This window comes from Gopherus evgoodei, chromosome 1 (genome assembly GCF_007399415.2).
Source record: "Gopherus evgoodei ecotype Sinaloan lineage chromosome 1, rGopEvg1_v1.p, whole genome shotgun sequence".
Taxonomy (NCBI): domain Eukaryota; kingdom Metazoa; phylum Chordata; order Testudines; family Testudinidae; genus Gopherus; species Gopherus evgoodei.
The window spans coordinates 27,954,307-27,976,802 of NC_044322.1; the positions used below are offsets into that span (position 1 = coordinate 27,954,307).

At 39.5% G+C, this 22,496-nt stretch overlaps 1 protein-coding gene across 1 annotated transcript in view; it reads right to left on the reverse strand.

Moving 5' to 3' along the window:
* Window positions 1–21,529, reverse strand: part of PGR (progesterone receptor) — a 68,944-nt gene extending 47,415 nt beyond the window's left edge. Inside the window, exons 1-2 of the mRNA XM_030560119.1 lie at window positions 20,162–21,529; window positions 18,347–18,498 (exon numbers count right to left, since the gene is read on the reverse strand). Coding sequence (XP_030415979.1) covers window positions 18,347–18,498; window positions 20,162–21,453 — 1,444 coding nt within the window. The 5' untranslated portion in view covers window positions 21,454–21,529. The remainder of the gene's footprint in view (window positions 1–18,346; window positions 18,499–20,161) is intronic.
* Between the last annotated feature and the right edge of the window lie 967 nt (window positions 21,530–22,496).

Genomic DNA, 22,496 nt, shown 5'->3' on the forward strand with positions numbered 1-22,496 from the left:
AGCTGCCCAAATTGAGCTTGACTACTCCTGAATTTTTAAGTGTTCAAATCTGGAAGGCAGGTGCTAGATTCTCTTTCTGAATACTGGCTAAATCTGGAAAGAAAAAGTCAATTTCTGCTTCCATGGCTCAGGGTGGAAATCCTCCTAAGTGCCTGGTACTGTATCTAAAGCTGCCCAGGTCCAGAGCCTCCCCTCTCTTACTTTTCATTTTAAATTCTAGTGGGATCCACGTACCTCCCTTGCTAGACTTCAGATAGAGAGGGGCAGTGTCCATTTAGTCCACTCAATTCCTTCTTTGAGAGCTGCAAGGTGAGGTCACATCAGTATCCCTAATCCAGTCTGGGAATGTCTTCTGAAGGGGATATCTGGGTCAAAGTCTTCTACTCCTTGAGCACAGTTGTTCCTCATTCACAGTACCACCCCGCTCTAGCAGTGAGCTCTCCGTTCACAGCAAGCTGCAGCATGAGGTTTCAGCTACCATACTCCCTCCCCCTCCCTTTCCTCTTGATAGGAGCCAAGGGAATGCTGGAAAATGTAGTTCTTCCCCTGCTCCAGGGCTGGCTCTATAGACAGGGAGCTAACCAAGGAACTACAGCTCCCAGGGCCCCCTGTTGGTTCTCAGCTCCCAGGCTGGATCCCCGCCAGCTGCCGCTCCTGCAAATGGGCTGCCCCAAGCAGCTGCTTGCTTTGCTGGTGCCTAGAGCCACCCTTGCTTTCAACCAAGAAAATAGTTCCAGACTCATTTTTTACTGTGGCCGTGTTGCTCCTTAGCTATTCAAATGCCTTGATATTAACCAATAACAATTGCTCCTCTGTCCCTTGAACACCACAAACAACTACTTCTGAATATGAACAAACCAAGACAAGAAAATCAGTGATAAATCTCCAACATGGAAGTAAGGACATTCCTTAAGCCATCTAATTGTATCTTTTAGATAAATAAGAAAATGCTGAAGCTGATGCTGTATTGTGAAACTTATGGAGAAGAGTAGTTAAACTTCAAGGAGAAGAATTCTAAATAATTGTAAGATTATCTTATTATATGTTCAAGAGTGCTGTAAGTAGATGTTTAGGTACACATACTCAGAATATAGTTTAAAATGTATTCATGATACCAGCATATACAACTTTTAAAAAAAGTTATATCCATATATAGTAAAACCTCACTTTCATATCTCATATATAAGATTGCAGTGCCAGCTGGAGCACTGACACAGTTGTTACCAAAAGAGAAGAGTTCAACTTACCAAATTACCAACAATTTTCTGCTGTATCTATCTTGGAGGTTTCTTATCCAATTTCTCGCCTGACCTAGCTTACTCTGTGTAATCTGACCAAAGCCAGTAGAAGATGACCTATACTTTCTTAAATTCCTCTTCCAGTCTAATTATCTGTGCTTAGTCTCAACCCAAAAGTAATTATTTTTGGACAACATCAGTTCTGCGGTTTTTAGTTATTAAAAGCATAGGGAAAAATCCCTTATAGTTAACCCCCAAATTTCCAATTAGAAACTATGTATTCAAAAGGTTGAAGCCTCAGATTTAGGTGACACTCAAGAAAGTTAAGGCAAATCAACTAAAGATGTGAAGTCAATGCACATAAGTTAAAGTGCATTAAACTCCACCCACATCCCTGCGTGGATGGTTTCATTCAGGAGTAAAGTGGCTTTAGTTCAATGTAACTTAATTAGGGTAACCAGATGTCTCGATTTTATAGGGACAGTCCTGATTTTTGGGTCTTTTTCTTATATAGGCTCCTATTACCTCCCCCAACCCCTGTCCTGATTTTTCACATTTTCTGTCTAGTCACTCTAAACTTAATCCTCCTCAATTGTTCATACAATAGACCTGATTCTCTTCTCATTTTACACCAATTTTATGACAGCTGGGATGCTGGAACTAGAGGTGCTGGGGGGGCGTGTGCAGCACCCCCTGACTTCAAGTGGTTTCCATCATATACAGCATTTACAGTTTTACTCAATGGCTTTCAGCACCCCCAATGTAAAAACTGTTCCAATGCTATTGTATGACAGTGTAAATCCAAGTTGCATGGGCATAAAACTGGTATAACGGAGTGGAGAAGCAGGTCTACTGTATGTATAATGCTAAAACTCAAGATGGTAATGTTGAACCAATTTTTAAAATGGAAATGTACCAAGAAAACTGCTACAGAAACACATACTTTCACATATTTTATTGAAGACTGTTTATCTGCCCTGAGATGTCTCACTTGAAGTTATTTACACAGGGTTTGATTTGGCCATCCTTCCTATTCCATCTGTATGTGAGGTCACTAGGAGACACTGAGGTTGGGTTTGCACTGCAATGCCATCAATAAGGGTTAACCACTTGGCTGAGCTACGTTATAGAATGTCTTTCATTTTCACAAGCTTAAGTAGATTTAGAATTTAAAATCCATTAACTACCATTGGGTATTAGTTATGAACAGTAAATCATTTATTATCAGCTTTATCAATATAATTGATTAGATATTTCCCTTATGCCTCCAAAATTTCAATAGTAAAAAAGAGAAACAAAGACATGCCTATGGCAAAAAAGATCCACTGGGATTTCAGTGTTAATATCAATGGGCTTTGGGACTATGCTTCACTTATAAGAGGCTAATGCGATGAGGTTTCTGATTTGAGAAAATGTTGTATTCATGTATGGTAAAAGTATCCAGACTACAGGATAGGCATTTCTTTATTTTATTATAAATGAAAATAAATAAAATAAATAAATGACCTATTGTTGCCAGTTAGAAGACAAGGAATAATTGAATAAGGATTAACTGAGCAAAAGCAAGGTGCTGGACTAAGAGTATTCATATTACACATAGTACTATTTTACCCATTGGACGTCACTTTGGTCTTGTCTACTCTGATTATTTTAGGGAAATTTCCTTTGGTTCTAGTGCTAATGTAGACTGACTGTTATTTTTATCATATCATTTAGAGCTGCCTACCCATTTGGTTGTTATTATTCATAACATTTTTCTATTAGACTTAAAACTTTTCTTTCCTAATCTTCAAGACTGTAGAACACACAGCAGTCGCTTTCTGAGACTCAATAGCACTCGTCCTTCCTAACTTAATATCAACTCTATATGGATGCATCAACACAGGAAACTTCAGAGAAGCCTCCTACTACCCACCATCTGATTTTTCCACTCCATAACATCCAGTTCGCTTAAGTCTGACCCATTAATTTCAGATTCTATTGCATCCACTCTGGAAAACATTTCAGACTCTGATTTAACATGTTTAATAACTTCTATAATCTCCAGAGTCTGGATTTTTACAGGTAATTTCAATAAATTTCTGTAATCAATGTACCAAAAAAATCTCTGAGCATTTGAATAATTGGGTCTAAAATAAGTGAGTTATATAATTGACACAGATGATTGCAACCAGGCAATTTGATTATTTGCAACCTGGATATTACCTTTTAAAATGTTAAGTAATATGGTTATGATCTCTTTTGTCTAACTTGATGTCTATTTGAAGAACATAAATGGATTTCAGTCACACAGATTAATTTGAGATACAAATGCCTAATCATCATCTCACACTAATATTTGTGCTTCTACAGTTAACTGAAACGAGACACTGAGAAATGTTGTTAGTTGTTTGACCTTTATATTTAAATTCCAGCATCTCACTGAAGGACAGAATGTGTGAGTCGGAAAGGAAAGATATGCAAGATATTTGGTTAGGGTTGCCAATTTTGGTTGGATGTATTTCTGGAGGTTTAATCACATGACATAATCTTTAATGAAAGATTAATTTTCAATTACTGGAGACTCCAGGATAATCCAGGAGGGTTGGCAACCCTATATTTGGTCAATTCAAAATTAGAGGACAAGCCTTATGGAAAGCTTGTCCAGGCGATTAGTGAGCATACTAAAATATTTACCTAAATAGATTTTATTTGCAGCATCTCAAATGCTGGACTTCCCTATGGTTTTTTTTGTTTGACTGTGTGTGTGACAGTGTACCCCATAAGGCTTTATGGGGTGAGAGTGCTTATAAATGCAGGTATGATATAAGTGGAATAGAGTTTTGCTACATATGCCATGTAACATATCTATGTAAAGGTTATGATCTACTGGTTATATTCATCCTAGTTGTATGCAGGCACCATGTGCGTGTTCAAAGTTATGAGCATTGGCTGCATAATTGCATGATTTCTAAATAGCCTTAGTTAGAACATTTGGTCACTTCTTGGGAAAGGATTGTGCTCAATCAAGAAGCATTTAACAGACAAAAGAGCTTGGAAGACTCCAACCCACATAAGAAGTCTACCTGAGGACATTCAAGGTGACTGCTGCCTGCAAGTCCTGAGTCATGCATGGGCATGTGACTTGCCCATGTGATTCCAAATCTCCATTTTGTGACTGGATTCTACACAGGATGAGGAGGGGGTCTCCACCCACAAGAGAGAGTCTATTTAAACTCCTGTGAGACCCCTCCATTTTGTCTTCAGCTGGCTAAAGAAGGAGCCTCTCCACGCCCCCCCCCCCCCGGATACTTAAAGGAAACTGGAACAAAGGACAGTAACTACAGGGGGGGTGAGTGACTCCTGGACCCAGGCTAAAAGGAGATTAGCCTGTAAAAGGGAGCATTCTGGAACTGGTGATGATCCTATCTGTATTTAGTTTGACTAGACATAGATTTGCACATTTTATTTTATTTTGCTTAGTTTACTTACTTTATTCTGTCTGTTACTACTTGGAACCACTTAAATCCTACTTTCTGTATTTAATAAAATCACTTTTTACTTATTAATTAACTCAGAGTATGTATTAATACCTGGGGGAGCAAACGACTGTGCATATCTCTCTATCAGTGTTATAGAGGGTGAACTATTTGAGTTTACCCTGCATAAGCTTTAAAAGACAAGCACACTTCTGTGAGCTGTTTTCAGGTAAACCTGCAGCTTTGGGGCAGGTAATTCAGACTCTGGGTCTTTGCTGAAGAAGACAAGAGTGTCTAGCTCATCAAAAAAGGGTGCTGATGTCCTGAGCTGGCAGGGAAAACAGGGATAGAAGCATTCTTGGCACATCAGTTGGCAGCTCCCGGGGAGGGGGGAGGGGTCTGTGATCCAACCCGTCACAGTGTGCATCCTCTGTAATTATTAATTATTTGTATTACAGTAGGAAGATACAGACTGAATATCAGGAAATTCCAACATGGGAATGTATTTGGCAGTAGAAACATTTACTAAGGGAAATGTTGGAAGCCCAGTATTTTTAGATATCAAAACCTAGACTGAATAAAAAAGAAGAAAATGTACTGTAAGGAACAATCCTGCAATTTTTCTGCGAGGCCACTAAGAGACTGTATTCTTTGTATTCTTTGCTCCCTACTACCACTGCCTGTGAAGCTTTCAAGGATTAATTCTACAGTAAACTTTTCAGTTCTGTCTCAACTTTTCAGCTAAATGTCTAAAAAAAAAAAAAGAAAAAAAAAAGAATGGTTTCTCCAGAACGAGAGAAAAATTCTCAGGCAATCACTTCTCTCTTTCCCTTCCTGGCTCCAACAGCGAGTTTGCCTCTAATGTCCACAACTTTCGCATCATCCTTGACTCTGCACTCTCCTTCCCTTCTCAGATTTCCAATGTCTTGACACTTTCATCTCCACTTGCTGTCTTGACTATCACAACTCCTTTCTCTATAGTCTCCCTAAACCCCAGCTCTCCAGACATCGGCATAAAGAGAATACTATTGCCTGCTTTATCACATGTACACACCCCACCCAATTTTATTGCTTTTCATTCATTTCAGGATACAGTTAAGATTTCAATTTTTGTTTTTTAAACTCTCCCTGGATTTGCTTCAACTTATCTCATAGAATTTGTCTCTCTTTACTTCCCTTTTCAACCATATAGCTTTACAATCTCGTATGTTGCTTCATACACTTTCTCCAATGCTGCTGCAAGAGCCTTCATTTTCACTAGCCAAAATAAAGTGAGTTAAATGTACAACAATCTATTAAAATTTAAGTCTTCAAGTGCACTAAACAGGAGCTGTTCTTTGGGTTAAATGATTAAGCATTCCAGAGTTTGTCTCATTTGTAATAGCAAAAAGAACAGGAGTACTTGTGGCACCTTAAAGACTAACAAATTTATTTGGCAATAAGCTTTTGTGGGCTAAAACCCACTTCATCGGATGCATGGACTGGAAAATACAGTAGGAAGATATATAAACACAAGTGTTCTTAAACTACAATACCCACCTGCTGAAGTGAAGAAACTGACTGACAGCGCCAGAAGAATACCCAGAAGTCACCTACTCCAGGACAGGCCCAACAAAAAAAGTAACAGAACGCCACTAACCATCACCTTCAGCCCCCAACTAAAACCTCTCTAGTCCATCATCAAGGATCTACAACCTATCCTGAAAGTCGATCGCCCACTCTCACAGATCTTGGAAGACAGGCCAGTCCTTGCTTACAGACAGCTCCCCAACCTGAAGCAAATACTTACCAGCAATCACACATCACACAACAAAAACACTAACCCAGGAACCTATCCTTGCAACAAACCCCGATGCCAACTCTGTCGATGTATCTGTTCAAGGGACACTGTCATAGGGCCTAATCACATCAGCCACACCATCAGAGGCTCATTCACCTGCACATCTACCAACGTGATATATGCCATCATGTGCCAGCAATGCCCCTCTGCCATGTACATTGGCCAAACCAGACAGTATCTATGCAAAAGAATAAATGGACACAAATCAGATGTCAAGAATTATAACATTCAAAAACCAATCGGAGAACACTTCAGCCTCCCTGGTAACTTAATTACAGACCTCAAAGTCACAATACTCCAACAAAAAAACTTCAAAAACAGACTCCAACGAGAAACTGCAGAATTGGAATTAATTTGCAAACTGGACACCATTAAATTAGGCTGAATAAAGACTGGGAGTGGATGGGTCATTACACAAAGTCAAAACTATTTCCCCATGTTAATTTTTCCCCTACGGTTACTCACACCTTCTTGTAAACTGTTTGAAATGGGCCATTCCTGATTATCACTATCAAAGTTTTTTTTCTCCTGCTGATAATAGCCCACTTTAATTGATTAGTTTTGTTATAGTTGGTATGGCAACACTCATATTTTCATGTTCTCTGTATATATGTGTCTTCCTACTGTATTTTCTACTGCATGCATCCGATGAAGTGGGTTTTAGCCCACGAAAGCTTACGCCCAAATAAATTTGTTAGTCTCTAAGGTGCCACGAGTACTCCTCATTCTTTTTGCTGATACAGACTAACACGGCTACCACTCTGAAACCTCTCATTTGTAATAGTATCAACTAAATAGGATAGAGGAAGAAGGTAACAAAACTTCAGAATGAGAATATTGTTTAGTTAGTTAATGTGCCTAACATGAAGTTTGGTACAAGAATTAAAATATAGTCTCTGCATTATACAGAGAAAGGAATGAGAGAATAAACTGAAACAAGAACTCTGCTAATGTGAGTTAACATAACACTAACTTTGATGGCTAAATTGAATTAAATAAAGCAGAAAAGCAAATTAAAGCATTATTAAAATTCTTGGATAAGCAGAAACTATCATAAACAAGGAATTAATTCTCTTACTTGATCCTGGTCTCAAGAATTTTAGCATTCTGAAAACTATAAACCTTTGTGTACTGTAGAATGAACTAAAAACATAATAGAACGTTTAGTTTCAGTTTAATAGCTTGTCAAAAAGAGAACTTTATTTTAACTTCTTAAATTTAATTTCTGTTGACCTTTTTATGGCAACATATCTTGCAGACAGCACTTACGTAATCATCACTAGTGCTCTACAGTCATAAAATTTTGATGACAGTGAATGGATGTGTATAAAACAATGGAATCAACAGCCTTTTATGTTCAGTTCGTCTGAATTACTTTGTGTACATGATACACTTCTATGAACACTAACAACTCCCAGGAAAAATTCTCAAATATTTAAATCACAACACATTACTAAGATAAAGCCATTTCATACACAAACTGGATTCATAATTCTTTTCCTACCTTCCACCTCTCATTTATTTTATCTGAGTCTATGACCCACAATTCCATCCTACAGTTTTAGTGGGCCAATGTGGGACAGACTGCCCCAGTCAGAAAGTAACAAAGACTGAAAAAATGGTACACCAGAAGCAGAAGAGAGTAATAAATAGCAAAGAACATCTCCCACTCCAGATGGCCTAACCGACAATGGGTCTCTGCACAACTGGCTGGAGTCTGTCTATACCACTGGATTGCAAGGCAGCATCAGGATCAGCTACAGTACACAACTATTTAATTCTTCCAGATTGCAGGGAGACTACGTGGGGTTGTGTGGCCTTGAGGGGCATGGCAGCACAGGTTTACTCCCTCTGCCTAGTAGGTTTCAGGTAAAATGTGTATTTTAGCACAGATATGAAGGTGGGGTGGTGGCTATCCACCACTATCTGATCGAATTAAGATAATTAATGAATCTCAAACTGCTTGCCACTTGTTTCCATACAATTCTCTCTGTATTCTGGCTACAGTACTTAATATAAAGACTAATTTGTATGTGCTGAGAGCTTAACTGGCATTAAGCAACAGCTCTTTGCAAAAGCATAAGAGCTGTGAACATGGACACACAGTTAGGGAACCAACATGAGGCTGGAGATATATATTGCTGCCTCTGCAGCCTGTTGATATGATGTCAAGAGATGCAATTCAGTAGCTTTTGAAGCACTATCTGAATATCCACCATGAGCACATCATCAGTGTTGCAGGAGAAATATAGTATCTTGCTTGACAGATGCCATCTCACCTAAACAGTTACAGTTGGTCTTGCAAAAGCCAAGTAATCTTCAGCTGTACCTAGTCATTGTCTGACCAGAGTCACCTGTTAGAATTCTGTAAACCAAACTGCTTTGCACTAACTGAGATGACTTCTGTTCCATCTGAAAGGATGTTCAGTACATTAGGTGGCATTGCCACTACATAGGCTGCAAAAAGGTGGACTCAGGAAAAAGTTAAACAGCTAGCATTTGTGCAACTCACTATGCAATAAATCAGCAATAATGACCAGTCACAACAGTATCACTGCCAATCCTAACACTAGCAACAACATATGATTGGCAAAGTTATCAGAAACAAGTTGATGCTCAAAATATGCAATGCTAGTGCACCTTACAACTTTGTAAGTCACTGGCTATTACTCTTTCACACTGAATGTGGTGTAACTGTAAGTCCTTGTTCATTCAACTGCAACGCCTCATTCAAATTCCTCCTACAAATTCTGTTTCTGCCATCTTGCTTACAGGAACTTAGGAGGTTGAAAGGTAAATACAAAAACTAGCAACACTGCCAAGATGTATATCTGTGTGTTAGTGTTGATTTTATCTTTGTTACTGGCATCCTTCCCCTGACACATTCTTTACTGTCAGTTGGAGTACTATTTCAAGGTTAGATTTTAAACTTATCAGAGCTTAAAATTAAAGATTTGAAACTTGTCAGATCTTAACATTTATTTGAATTTTTGTGAGGCACCTACAATATTTTGGTCACTGTCAAAATATAATAATATTAATTATAATACTAACTTCATCCGCTGCGCACTTGCATGAAAAGCACCTTTACCTTTTAACTTCAGGTATTCACAGTGCATTTAGTTCACAGAGATTTCAGCACTCTCAGTGCCTGCCATACATGCAAGGCCAAATCCCGTTCCTAAGACTGACCCTATGTAATTGAATTGATCACTGGGAATCTCTGCAGAGTCAGGAGGAATTTTCACCCTGACGATAGAGCAGCAGCAGATCCTTTCCATGTTGCCATTCCAACCACAGGACCAGAGTTTTTTCTGCAGCCCTAACACCACAGCTCCTCCCCAACTGCTGCAACCATAATACTTCACATCCAGAAGAGGCCTTCATCTTATTAATTTTCTTACTGTTTTAAATGCTTATTTATATTCATATGGGCAGGAAGGAACAACTGCATTTAGTCTGGTAATATTCCTTATTCATAACATGTTTTTTTTCATTGCGGTAAATCTCTCCACCATTATGAAGCGGGCCATACAGTCTGAGAAACTTTACCAGAGCAGATGAGCAGTGCAACAGCCAATTTCTGAATGGTGTAGTTGGAGGAGGTCTGGCATTGATCAATCCCAGCAGAGCCTGAAGCCACCACCTCAGCCCACACCTCTCCACTCGCAGAGAATGACCAGAACATCAGTAATCCATAACGACAGAGTTTGTTAAACTCAGGCAAGAGGAGAAGGGAGTGGAATTTGACAAGTGACTTAACTGTTTGCCATATTTGTTTGAGCTTGTCCTCATATGCAATTACCTGCATAGCAACCCACTCCCATCCCTGAACTCAAAATATATTTAAAACTGTATAGAAGCAGATGTGCAACTACTAGACTTATTTTGAATAGTGTCTCAACAAACCAATAATCAGTTTTCCCATATACATGCTGCAATATGAACTGTTTTACTAGTCTCAACCTCTTCATATAGGCAGCTATTTTTCCTTAGCATGCTGAAGTAAATATCAGCAGTGGCCAAAGGAAAACATGTGACATCAGCTGATGAATTTTTTTTTCAAAACGAAGAACTTTATTTAGAAAAGACAGAACTTGCAATATTATTTGGGGTCTAACTAAACTTATATGCTTTTTGCATACCTAAAGCATTTGCAAGGGGTCACTTGAAAAATGAAAGGCTTGAATGCAAGCTGCCAAGAGACAATGTGCAGCAAGTGGTAGAAGTCTGGGATTCAACAAATCTAAACATTTAATTCTTCTCCAAAAATCTGCGGGGGTTAGGTTCCAGGGAAATTTTTTTCACCAGACAAAAGACTATATATATATATACACACACACACCCAGCATAAGTTTTAAACAAACAATTTAATACTGGTACACAGCAATGATGATTGTGAAGCTAGGTTGAGGTGGTGAAATCAGAGGATATTTCCTGGTGAATGCCTTACTGCTAAATGATGAACTAGCACTCGGCTGAGCCCTCAAGGGTTAACATATTGTTGTTAATGTATCCTCACACTCTACAAGGCAGCATGAATGGAGGGAGGGGAGACAACATGGCAGACAGAGACACGCACCATGTGTGAGAGAGAGAAAGACGTGCATTGTCCCTTTAAGTACGCTGACCCTACTCTAAGTACGCTGCCTTTTAAAATAGATATGCAAGTTGAGATGCTCCTTCCAGCAAACTCCCTCCATCCTGAGCCTGTGGTGCGTCCCCCCGGTTCTTTGGAAATGGGGTAAGTGGGATGCAGGAGCAGGTGGGGAGAAGGACACCCTGACATTAGCCCCCCTCTTTCTCCTACCCTGCACAGCAAGCAGGAGGCTCCGGACAGCAGCTCCAAAGCAGAGACCAGGAGCAGCACATAGCAGTGAGGGGAGGGACAGCTGAACTGCTGGCAACTGACAGCCTGCTGGATGGCTGCCGCACAGGGAACTTAGGGAAATGGGGAACTTATTGTGGGGCTGCTAGTCCACCTTGGTTCCAACCCCCCACCAGCTGGCTCCAATAGGCTGCTCTTCCTGCAAGCAGTGGACAAAACAGGCAGCTGCCAAACCACTTTATAAGGGAGCATTGCGCACTTTAAACTAGCATGTTCTCTAATTGATCAGCAACGCAACAACAAAACAATGTAAACCAAGACGACTTTAAGTGGGGAGTTACTGTATTCCATACTAAAACTTCATGCAACTGCAAACCAAAGACAGCCCATTCGGCAGTACCTTTTAAATTCTTATTCAATTGTAAGTTTCTTAGAAAATATCCTGAATATAGTTATTTGATACCATTCAAAAGTTCCTTTCCAAGCACTCATACATGTTGGTCGTCAGCTAATCAACATAAGAAAGTTTCAGCCACTCTGACCTACCATATCCATTTTTACATTTAAACTTCCTTAAATGACAGCAAGGAATTGTAGCTGTTGTGATTCTCTTGTTGCCAGAAGGATATTGGCTTTTATTTTTTAGAGCACTTGTTAAAAGCCCTTGTAATTGTCCCAGGTTTGTACAATAAAAAGTAACAATAATGCAACAATTTAGGAAACAGTCCTTTCTAGGCAAATAACTGAAGAAAGTAAATAATCCCTAACTTGTGAAGAGGGGTTTGTTTGTTTTTTATGAAGCTAGAGACTTCTAACTCTTGGCTATCCTTACATTTTTCTCTGTCCTCCAATCCCTATCAACATTAGCCTTTACCCCATTTGCTGCACCTAAATCCAATTTTCCCCAGTCAAAATTTTTATTTTCAGAAGGTTTTAAACCTGTGCATGCTAGACCAAAAGCAGTGCTCTACAGTATAATCTCTTCACCCTGGTATATGACTCCTTACTGCCTGCATCCAGACACTGTAAAGTATAAATGATGTGAAAAATGTTTTGTTGCTACAAGTTTCTTGAAAGATGTTTTGCTTAGCAGCAGTGTTGAAAACTGGATAAAATTTACTATTTCACAGAGTGGCAAAGAAGTTTATGTTTGTGAAAGGAATGCTTTTCTAATTAGCTGACCTTGAAAATGACAGTTAAGCTACTCTTCTTCAGAACTCCGAGAAGAACAAAATAATACATATTCTACAAAGCAGCCCAATCTTCAGACATGCTAACAGACAAATGAAAAGCTGAGAACCAAAATGATTTAAAGTCTGCACAAGAGCAATTGCATTTATTTTAACAATTCATTGCCAATATGCTTCGCAAAGCAGTTTCATTCTACATTTATATTATATAGTCTTCTCACTAAGGCTCTTCATTCAGTTTTAGTTCTTCTTTAAAATTTATGCATCTATATCCTGGCCACACTAAAATATATAGTTACAACAAATCTAACGAGCAGAAAAATTCTTATCTATCCAAATTTACTAGAATATAGTTCACACTGATGTTTATAAATGATAAGACGTTTATTTTGGCTAATGAAAGATTGAACAGTCAGAATTTTTGATATAACAGATAAATCCCTTTTTTCCATAAGTGAACAGAGTTTTTTTTTAAAAAAGGAATTTCAATTTATTAATTGGATTCAGAGGAAAATTCTGTATGCAGAAAATGATTTGTGTGTGAAAAAGACCATCACAGATCATTAAAGATGAAGCAATCAACATATTTCGACTCAGAAACTTTTAGAACAGAAATTACTTAACCCCTCACCCCACAAAAAATAAAAAACAGAAGAGAGTCAATTCCATATTTGCTAAATGGCTTCCTTCTGTCCATATTCCATTACACCATTGCTATATACACACATTATGTGGAGGAAAACAGTAATATCAATCATTGTGTACGAATCAGGTTATATCAATAAAGTAAAGCTGTGAAATAATAACAGCCACCTATTCCTAATAATGCATTAATTTATCATAATTATCAACACTTTTATGAAAAGCGCATGAAGAACAGAGTCGTAACTGTGAACTTGCATTCACGAAGTTGAGTCTTTTACTTTCATTAACTGTTATTTTAAAAATAAAATAACTGTGTCTAGAATAGTACTACAGTACCTAAAAATTCATAAAGGTAATGCTACATCCCCTATGAGGAAATGATGGGGATAGTAAAATACTTTTACATCAAAAACATATCTGGTTTTCAACTCACATACTTACCATTTGTGAACTTGCAAAACATTATTTTGTACTGTATTTTCAGTAAAACGTTTACAGTGTTCGTTCTTACTGACACACTATTTTACTACACTAGTTTGTGACAGCTGAAGTTAGTGAGATAGATCACTACATCTAAGCTACATAGAAATCAGGGGCTATCCTTTTGCCAATACATGGGAACATATTACTCCGTTCTTCAGCAACTCTAATAACTATTTATCCAGCTCTCAATCAAATGCATGACTGAACTCCTGCTATGAAAAAATCGCCACAAATTTGCAACCTCTGTGTCGGACTATGTAACCAGCTACTTCTCCATCCTGTTCACTCTACACATCCAGCCTTTGACTCCTTTCTGTCTTCCTCCCCATTAACTTTCAGTAGTCAAGAGACTGCTATTTAACTTGTCATGTCCCAACTTTCTGAATCATTCTTCCACTCCTGAAATCTCATAATTAAAACAATAATCTCTCACGTTATGATGAAAAACATTTTGTACCAGCAAGTACAAAGATGCTACAAAAGCATACATTGTGTTGTCCACATAAGAGTGTGTACAGACACCTATTTTTCACATTCATTATTTTCACATTTATTGAATACTCTTAATCTGGAAAGACTGTGCGTAGGAAAACAGTGATATCAATCATCTTATGTTTACATCCTATGTAAGTGAACACTGTATTAAACATGATACTGACAAACAGAGAGGAACTGATCACAAAACTAAAATTAATGATCGTTTAGGTTGAAGTGATCATGACATGACTACATTTGTTACGTGTATGCAAAATAAAGTCCAAAACAGGATATGAAAGATAAACTGATAACTGTTTACAAATATTTTACTAAATGTTCAAAAGTTCACAACAAAGGAATACACTAGTTAAACAAAACAACAAGAACTTGGCTTAGAGGAGAAATTAAAGTAGCTATAAAATGTTTTTTAAAATATGTATAACAAATGGAAAAATCAGAATTTCATAGTAATGAATACAAAACAGAAGCTAGGAATTGTAGAAAATTGATAAGGAAGGCAAAAGGACAAAAGTAGAACTCTATGGCTGGCAAGGTTAAGAACAATAAGAAGGAGTTTTAAAGTATATTAGGCACAACAAGAATGCCAGCAATGATACTGTTCCATTGTTAATGTTAATGTAGAAATCACAAAAATGTTCTGAAGCTGGAATAAAGCCAAATGAAGTATTCATATCATATGATGATGAAATACTTTCCATGTCAACAGTCACTAATAAAGATGTTAAACTGTAGCTACTAAAGGTAGACATTTTTAAATCAGCAGATTTAAAACTTTCCTCCAAGAATATTAAAAGAGCTGGCCAAGGTGCTGGCTGGATCACTAATATTGATTTTCAGTAAGTCTTGGAACACTGGAGATGCTCCAGAGGACTGGAAGAAAGCTAATATCATGCCAATGTTTTAAAAGAGTAAACAGGATGACCCAGGTTATTATAGTCCCGTCAGCCGGACATCAATCCTAATCAATCAATAATAGAGGGACTGATATGGAACTTGATTTATAAAGAATTAAAGGAAAGTAATATAATTAACTTGCCATTCAATGTGCCTTTATGGAAAATAGATCTTGCCAAACTAACCTGATACTTTTTTTATGAGATTACAAATTTGATTGATAAAGGTAATAGTGTTGATTAGGTACGGCTCAACATTTTGATTAAAAAACTAGAACAATACAAAATCTACATAGCACAAGTTAAATTATTTAAAAACTGGATCTCTGGAAGGTCTCAATTTGTATTGTAAACAGCAAATAATCATTGAATAGATGTGCTTATAGTGGGGTCCCACAGGGATCAGTTCTTGGCCCTACACTATTTAATATTTTTAACAATGATCTGAAAGAAAACAAAGTTTGCAAATGACACAAAGAATGGAGAAGTGTAAATAATGAAGAGAATACATCATGGATTCAGAACAATTAGTAAATTAGGCACAAGCAAACTATATACGTTAAATACAACCAAATGTAAAGTCATACATTTATGAACAAAGAATGTTGGCTATACTTCCAGGATGGGTGATCACCATCATGGAAAGAAATTATTCTGAAAAATACTTGTAAATCATGGTGGATAATCAGCTGAACATGAACTCCATGTGCAAAACTGTGAACAAATGGGCTAACGCCATTCTTGGATATATAAAAAGGGGAATATCAAGTAGGTGTACAGAAGTTATATCACCTCTGTATTTGACACTGGTACAATCACTACTGGAATACTGTGTCCTGTTCTGATGTCTACACTTTAAGAAGAACGTTGATAAATTGGAGAGAGTTTCATAAAAAGTCACAAGAATGATTAGAGGATCGGAAAACATGGCTAACAGTGAAAGACTCTAGGAGCTTAATCTATTTAGCTTGTTCAAGAGAAGAGATTGTGACTTGATCACAATCTGTAAGTACCAACATGGGGAACACAAATCTGAGTTCTCTTCAATCTAGAAGACAAAGCTATAAGATCTAATGGCTGGAAGTAGAAGCTAGACAAATTCAGATTAGAAATAAAGTGCCTTTCTTTTTCTTTCTTTTTTTTACAGTGAGAGACATTAATCCAGTGGTCGGCAACCTTTCAGAAGTGGTGTGCCGAATCATTTATTCACTCTAATTTAAGGTTTTGCGTGCCAGTAATGCATGTAAACATTTTTAGAAGGTCTCTTTCTATAAGTCTATAATATATAACTAAACTATTGTTGTATGTAAAGTAAATAAGGTTTTTAAAATGTTTAAGAAGCTCCATTTAAAATTAAATTAAAATGCAGAGCCCCCTAGACCGGTGGCCAGAACCCACGCAGTGTGAGTGCCACTGAAAATCAGCTCATGTGCCGCCTTCGGCACACGTGCCATAGGTTGCCTACCCCTGCATTAATCATTGGAACAATTTACCAAGGGTAGTGGTAGATTCACCATTATGGAAATTTATAAATCAAGATTGGATGTTTTTCTAAAGAATATGCTCTAGTTGAACCACAGCTCTTGGATTAAAGCAGGAAGTCCTATATAGCCTGTATTATTTGGGAGAGCTGACTAATCACAGTAGTCCCTTCTGGCTTTAAAAACCTATGACTGTGAAGACTTTGCCAACGTAGGCTCATTAATATTTTATCCATAAAGCGTTTATAACATTTATCAGCAATGTTTTTATATTAAAATGGTAATAAAATACATTTCTGAGTAGATTTGCCTACTTGGGCAAATGTAACTGGAAAGCGGGATTGTACCCAGCTGATTTTAACGGTTCATAAAAAAAACACCCAATCAAACAAAAAATATTAGTCAAAGACAACATTACTCTAGAAGGATGAAGTAACATTTTTTTCTTTAAAAAGTGGCCTTTCTAAATTAGATTCCTTGTTAAAAATTTCATTTGCTTGAGCTGTTATAAGCATTTGATATATTTAGAATATTGCTAAAACTGAAGTAAACTTATTTCGTTTATGTAACCTAATCAAGAATATGAGTTAATCAAGTCAGTGAAGTACATGCCTAAATATAGACACATCTTTAAATGCTTTCCTGAATTGGAGCCTAACCTAGTAAGCTACAACAATCTTTATGTTATGACTGACTTTTAAAGATATGGCACTTATAGAATAATACACACATAGACTAAACAACAAATTACAGAACAAAAATTAGTTTATATCTAGCAAACTATGTTAATTTTTTTCACTCCCACATTTAGATGCTCTTTCATTTGAAGATTAAATTATATAAAGGTTAATAAACTATATGAAATGTCAGAGAAACATATTATACAACTCTGATTTTAAGAAAACAAATACAAATTAGAGAAATATACTGTAAGCAAGGGTTTTGTGTATATGTAGTACTCTAGTATACTAGTTTGACATGATGAGAGGATAAACACATACAAGATAATAGGCAAAAGAGTTAAAGAGTATATACTCTTTTATTTAGTATTTGGTAGTGTCAGAAAAAATATGGGGTCTAATTTTGCATTTTGCACACAATAATTATTTCAACAGGTGTGTGTGTGTGTGCATTTTGGGTACATAAGGAATGCAGGATCACATATATCATTTGATTAAAAAAGAGAAACCAAACATACATTCTCAACTAGGTACCAACCTATTTTGAGATGTAATCTAAAACTGCTGATTTATTAACACCTTAGATTGGTTTTCATGTCCTGAATAGGAAGCAAAACAACTATTTTATTATTATTATTTAAAACTCAAAGGCCCAGTTTTGTATTCCATAAGTAAGAAAAACTACCACTGACTTTAATGAGAGAATAAAGCCAATGGTAGTTTTTATTTGCTAAAGAACATAGTTTCATACCAAGGCTGTTTGTTGCCAAGCAGCAATATTTAAATATTTTTTAAAGTGAAGCTGGTATTTATTAACATTTCATTAAGTTTGTAACAGATTAAGAACTGCAAGATTTTATAAGTTTACCAAATCCACATCCAAAATAAAACAAGCCAGATAATAAATATAAGTAAAGCAAATAGTATTAATATTAAATAATTAAGAAGGAATTTGCCACCTACTGCAAGTATTCAAATCTTTTTCTCAGGGACAAAACATGACTGCAATAATATTTACAAAGATCGGTTTTAAAACTAGATAAAAATAAAGTGCTTAATGTACTGCAGGAAGTTTTATTCCAGAAAATTAGAAACAAAGGCATCTGACGTACCTTCCATTGCTCTCTTAAAGAACACTTTACAGCTTCCACAGGTAAGTACTCCATAGTGGCAACCAGAAGCCTCATCACCACAGATCAGACAAATCTTCTGAGGTAATGATTCAAAACTGTATTGAGGACTCTGACCAACTTCAGTATCTGGCCTTTAAAAGGAAAGAAAATTAACAGGAATGAAACAGACTTGTAAAGAGAATTCACTGTCACTCTGGGTAATAGTTTTAAAGAAAATTATAGTCCTAATGCTTGCCTTTTAAAACTGAAAGCAAATTTGTTAAGGACAGAAAAAAAGTGACTAAAGCAACTCCAGCACTGAATGTGTTTTTGCTTTGTCACTTGCATAAAAGGCATATCTGTAAAATGCATTAGCTAAAATGTTTCAAGTAATTTAAAAACCCTGGAGTAGAGGGCAAGTTGTATTTTAACACGTTAGCTAGTAGACTGGAAAGCTAGGCTCTTTGCTAGGGTCTTCGAAATAGATGCCTGATCCTTCAGTGGGACTGCTCATGTGAATAAAATTACTCCTGTGCAAATTTCTCTAGTTGCTGAATCTAAAATAATAATAAACTGCTTTGAACTGAAACTAATTTAACTTCAGCAGCCTTTTCCCTAGGCAACTAGTAACTGGCCTTTATGCAGAAAATTCATAAATATCAAATTAATATCTCCTAATTCATTGGCAGAGTTCTTACTTGTAACCAGTTTTAATTAACACAAAAAGGACAGTAAAGAAATATTTCTAGATATAATATCCACCTAAAGAAACTGATTTATTTAGCTAGCAAATGGCTATTTACTAAAAACAAGAAGTGTCTTTAAGTATTTCTGTATATAAGAATCATATTGAGACATTTTATTTAACGACTTTTTAATATATTAGCTAGATCAGGATTTTGGACATATTGTCGTATTAATTTTTGCTTTGAAATTGGGTGTTTTTCCCCTAAAATCACACATGTGCATTTTAAAGAAATATGTAAATGTAAACATATCTACTTGTAAAATATACCATTGTGTATACAGAAGTTACCTGCATATAAATCATGAAATCTTCACCATTTAAGGCTGTTCAGAAGTGATCACCTGTTAGTCCATTATACAGTAATAAACAACATTGTATTGATTACAAAATATATTCTCTGCTGGATCCAGAGGTCAAACTTGTGACAAAAGCATTTAAAATTTCACTGTCACAAGAGTACAATTTGATAAAGTGGAGTACGATTTGATAAAGTGACAAAAACTAAAATTCCAAATATGACACAAACAATGTAGCCAGTGCAAATATATCTGTCTTATTTCTACATGTATTTATTTTAAAAGCTCCCTGGAAATTTTGATCAAGAGAAGCTCAGTCCCTTTGATTCCTTTTTGTCATGTTTCAATGTCTCACACATTTTTTAGAACTTCCCCTTTCTATTGTAAAACTTATTCTAATCAGTGCAATGTTCCTTTAATACAAAATTCATTTTACTTAAAAACTTAAGTGAAGTCTGTATTTTTGGTCTATAAGTCTGCTTGCAGAACAACTTCAGTGATTTAATCTCCTTAACACAAAAAAGTGTTATGGCACACAGATCAGCTGACTATATAGCTGTAACATCTTATTTAAGGACTGTCAATAACTGTTTGCCATGTCTGTTTAAAAGATAACACAACAAATCATCCCTTTTAAATGAAGATTAAAACCACAAATTTGCTTATAAAATGCAGACATAAATATTTTGAAATGTGTATGCCTTTAAAAGTAATGTTTTAAAAGAAGAGTTAGTGCCGTTTGCTGTAGATGCATCTAACCTTAAATCTTACCTAATATAATTGATAAAGGGAGGATGTAACTGCGGTAAAGTCTCTTTGAGCACGGCTGTCTGAAAGCCAAGTTGCTGGTGGCCGTTCAGGTTGAGAGGCTGGTAAAAGGCTTGCGGGGCTGTTGATGTGGAGGGCAGACTGTCCCGCTGAACCATACAGCTTGAGCTCCCCGATGCTTTAAAGTGCGGCGGCCCATAGGGCCCAGGCAGAACTGAAGATTCAGTTTTGTACAGGATACACTCGAGGGAGGAGGGCTCCTGGCTGGCTCTCGGCTGCGGAGGGGCCAGCGTGTAGTCTGTGCACGTTAATGCTGGAGTGGTCTTGGTGCCCAAGTAGGGGATGGTGGCACTAATTCCTTCCTCCTTGATCTTTAGAGCTGGCTGGAAGTCCCCGTAGCTATAATGCTCCTCCTTTGAGTCGGGCTGGGGATAGACATAGTCTGCGAAGTCATGGGGGGTGGAGGTGGGAGACGCACGACGGCCAAAGAGGCTGCTCTCGTATTCCTCCACATCGAGCAGCTGCCGGGTCCTGGCTGCCAAATAGGCCGAGTTAAGGGGCAGAATGGGCACATGGAGGAAATCCTGCCCGGACCCTGCTGCCGCCGCAGAGCGCCCGGGGGCAGCGGCATAGGCAGGGACAAGAGCCAGGCTGCTCCCGGAGCCGGCGTCCTGCTCAGCTGGGCCCCCAGAGGCAAAGCCGTGATCTTCCTCCGAGAGTGCCGCGGGGGCACTGCGCGGCCCACTCGCGCTTCCCTCGCCCTCCCGCTGGGGCGGCAGCATAGCTGCGGCTGCCGGGGCCCCCCCGCCAGGCCAAAGGGAGGCGGCCGGGGCCGGAGGCGGCTCGGAGCCCGAGTTTGCAGCCGGGCTGTCTTGGTGGGTGGCGGCTGTTTCTCCCCGCTGGTGCTCGGAGCAGCGGCTCATCAGCGCGCCGGGAAGCTCGGCCCCGAAGAGGCACCAAGCCGCGGGGGCGCTGGCCGAGCTGGCGTGGGCCGGAGGAGCCAAGAAAGTGTCCAGGACGCTGTCCAGCGCGTCTCTATCCGGCGGGGAGCAGCTGCCTTCCTGCTGCGAGGACTGGCCCCTCTCCTCCCGCTCCGGCCGCTTCTGCTGCTCTTCCTCCTCCTCCTCCTCCTCCTCGCTGCTTTTGGGGTAGAGCAGCCCCTGCGGGGACACGTCCACGGCCTCCGCCCTCCCGCTGAAGGGATCCCGCTCTGGGCGGCCCTGCAGCCGGACCGAGCCGTCCCTGGCAGAAGAAGGCGCCCTCGAGTCCTTCGCCTTCATCTCGCTCATGCTCATGCTGAGCCGCGCTGGGCTGGGGACTGGCTCGGGGTCGGCAGCTCCTCACATCCTGCCCCTGCCCCGCGGCACCTCCGCCGCGGGTCCTCGGAGAGCTCCGCTTCCCCGCCGCCTGCCCAGCCCCACAGGCACTAGCACAAGCCCCAAACCCCGCAGCCAGCCGCGGGACCGCACCGCCTCCGGAGGCGCCTCTGCCGGGTGCAGCAAGAGGCGGTCGCGGTGACCGGGCGAGCGGGGGCGCTGCCCCCGGAGCCTTTGGCGGACCCCGCGCGCGGAGCAGGAGCCCGTGCAGCGCCAGCTGCCGCCCTCGGAAGGGCTGAGGAGGGCTGCGACTCCCCAGGCTGGGTCCCTGCTCAGCGCTGCCTCTCCCCGGCTGGCTGCCTGCCGCGCCCGCTCTGCCTCCCCGGGCTGGGGGCTGGCACCGAGCCTGGCCCTGCTTCCCTGCGGAGGCACCGATCCAGTGCAGGGAGAAGACAGCCAAGTCCTCTGCTAGGCACCCTCCGCCACTTGCTGCGTCCAGCTCCGCCCCTCCTCGCCCTGCCCCCGCCCACTGGCTCCGCGTTCCCTTTTCCTCCGAGGCCACTGTCTCTTAGGGTTGCCAACATTTTATTTCAAAATAACGGAGAGGCCTGGGATGTGCCAGGTCTTGACTTGCCCAGGAGGGAGGACAAGACCCTGCTCCACTCCTGGCCTTCCCAGGGGTTCTCTCTTTCCAGCACTCTCCTCCTGCTGCAATGCTGGGAGGGGCAGCTGGATCAAATTTGAGTGGTCTTGTGACCCATATGTTAAAATCAAGCTGGCAATATCCTTTCTGGCCTTCTCCCTCTTTCCCCCTTTATCCCTGCCTCTTTGGCATCTGATCCCGACCCCCCCCCCCACACACACACATACTTTTTCTTAAGCTCCTCCTCCGCTGGCTTGCAACCCTAATTATCCCCTCCCTTTTCTGTTATGTGGTTGCCCAGTTATGACATTTCACCACCCATTGGATGTAAACAAGTTACTCTGCTCTAGGCAGGGTGAGCAGGTTGGGGTCTTGGAAA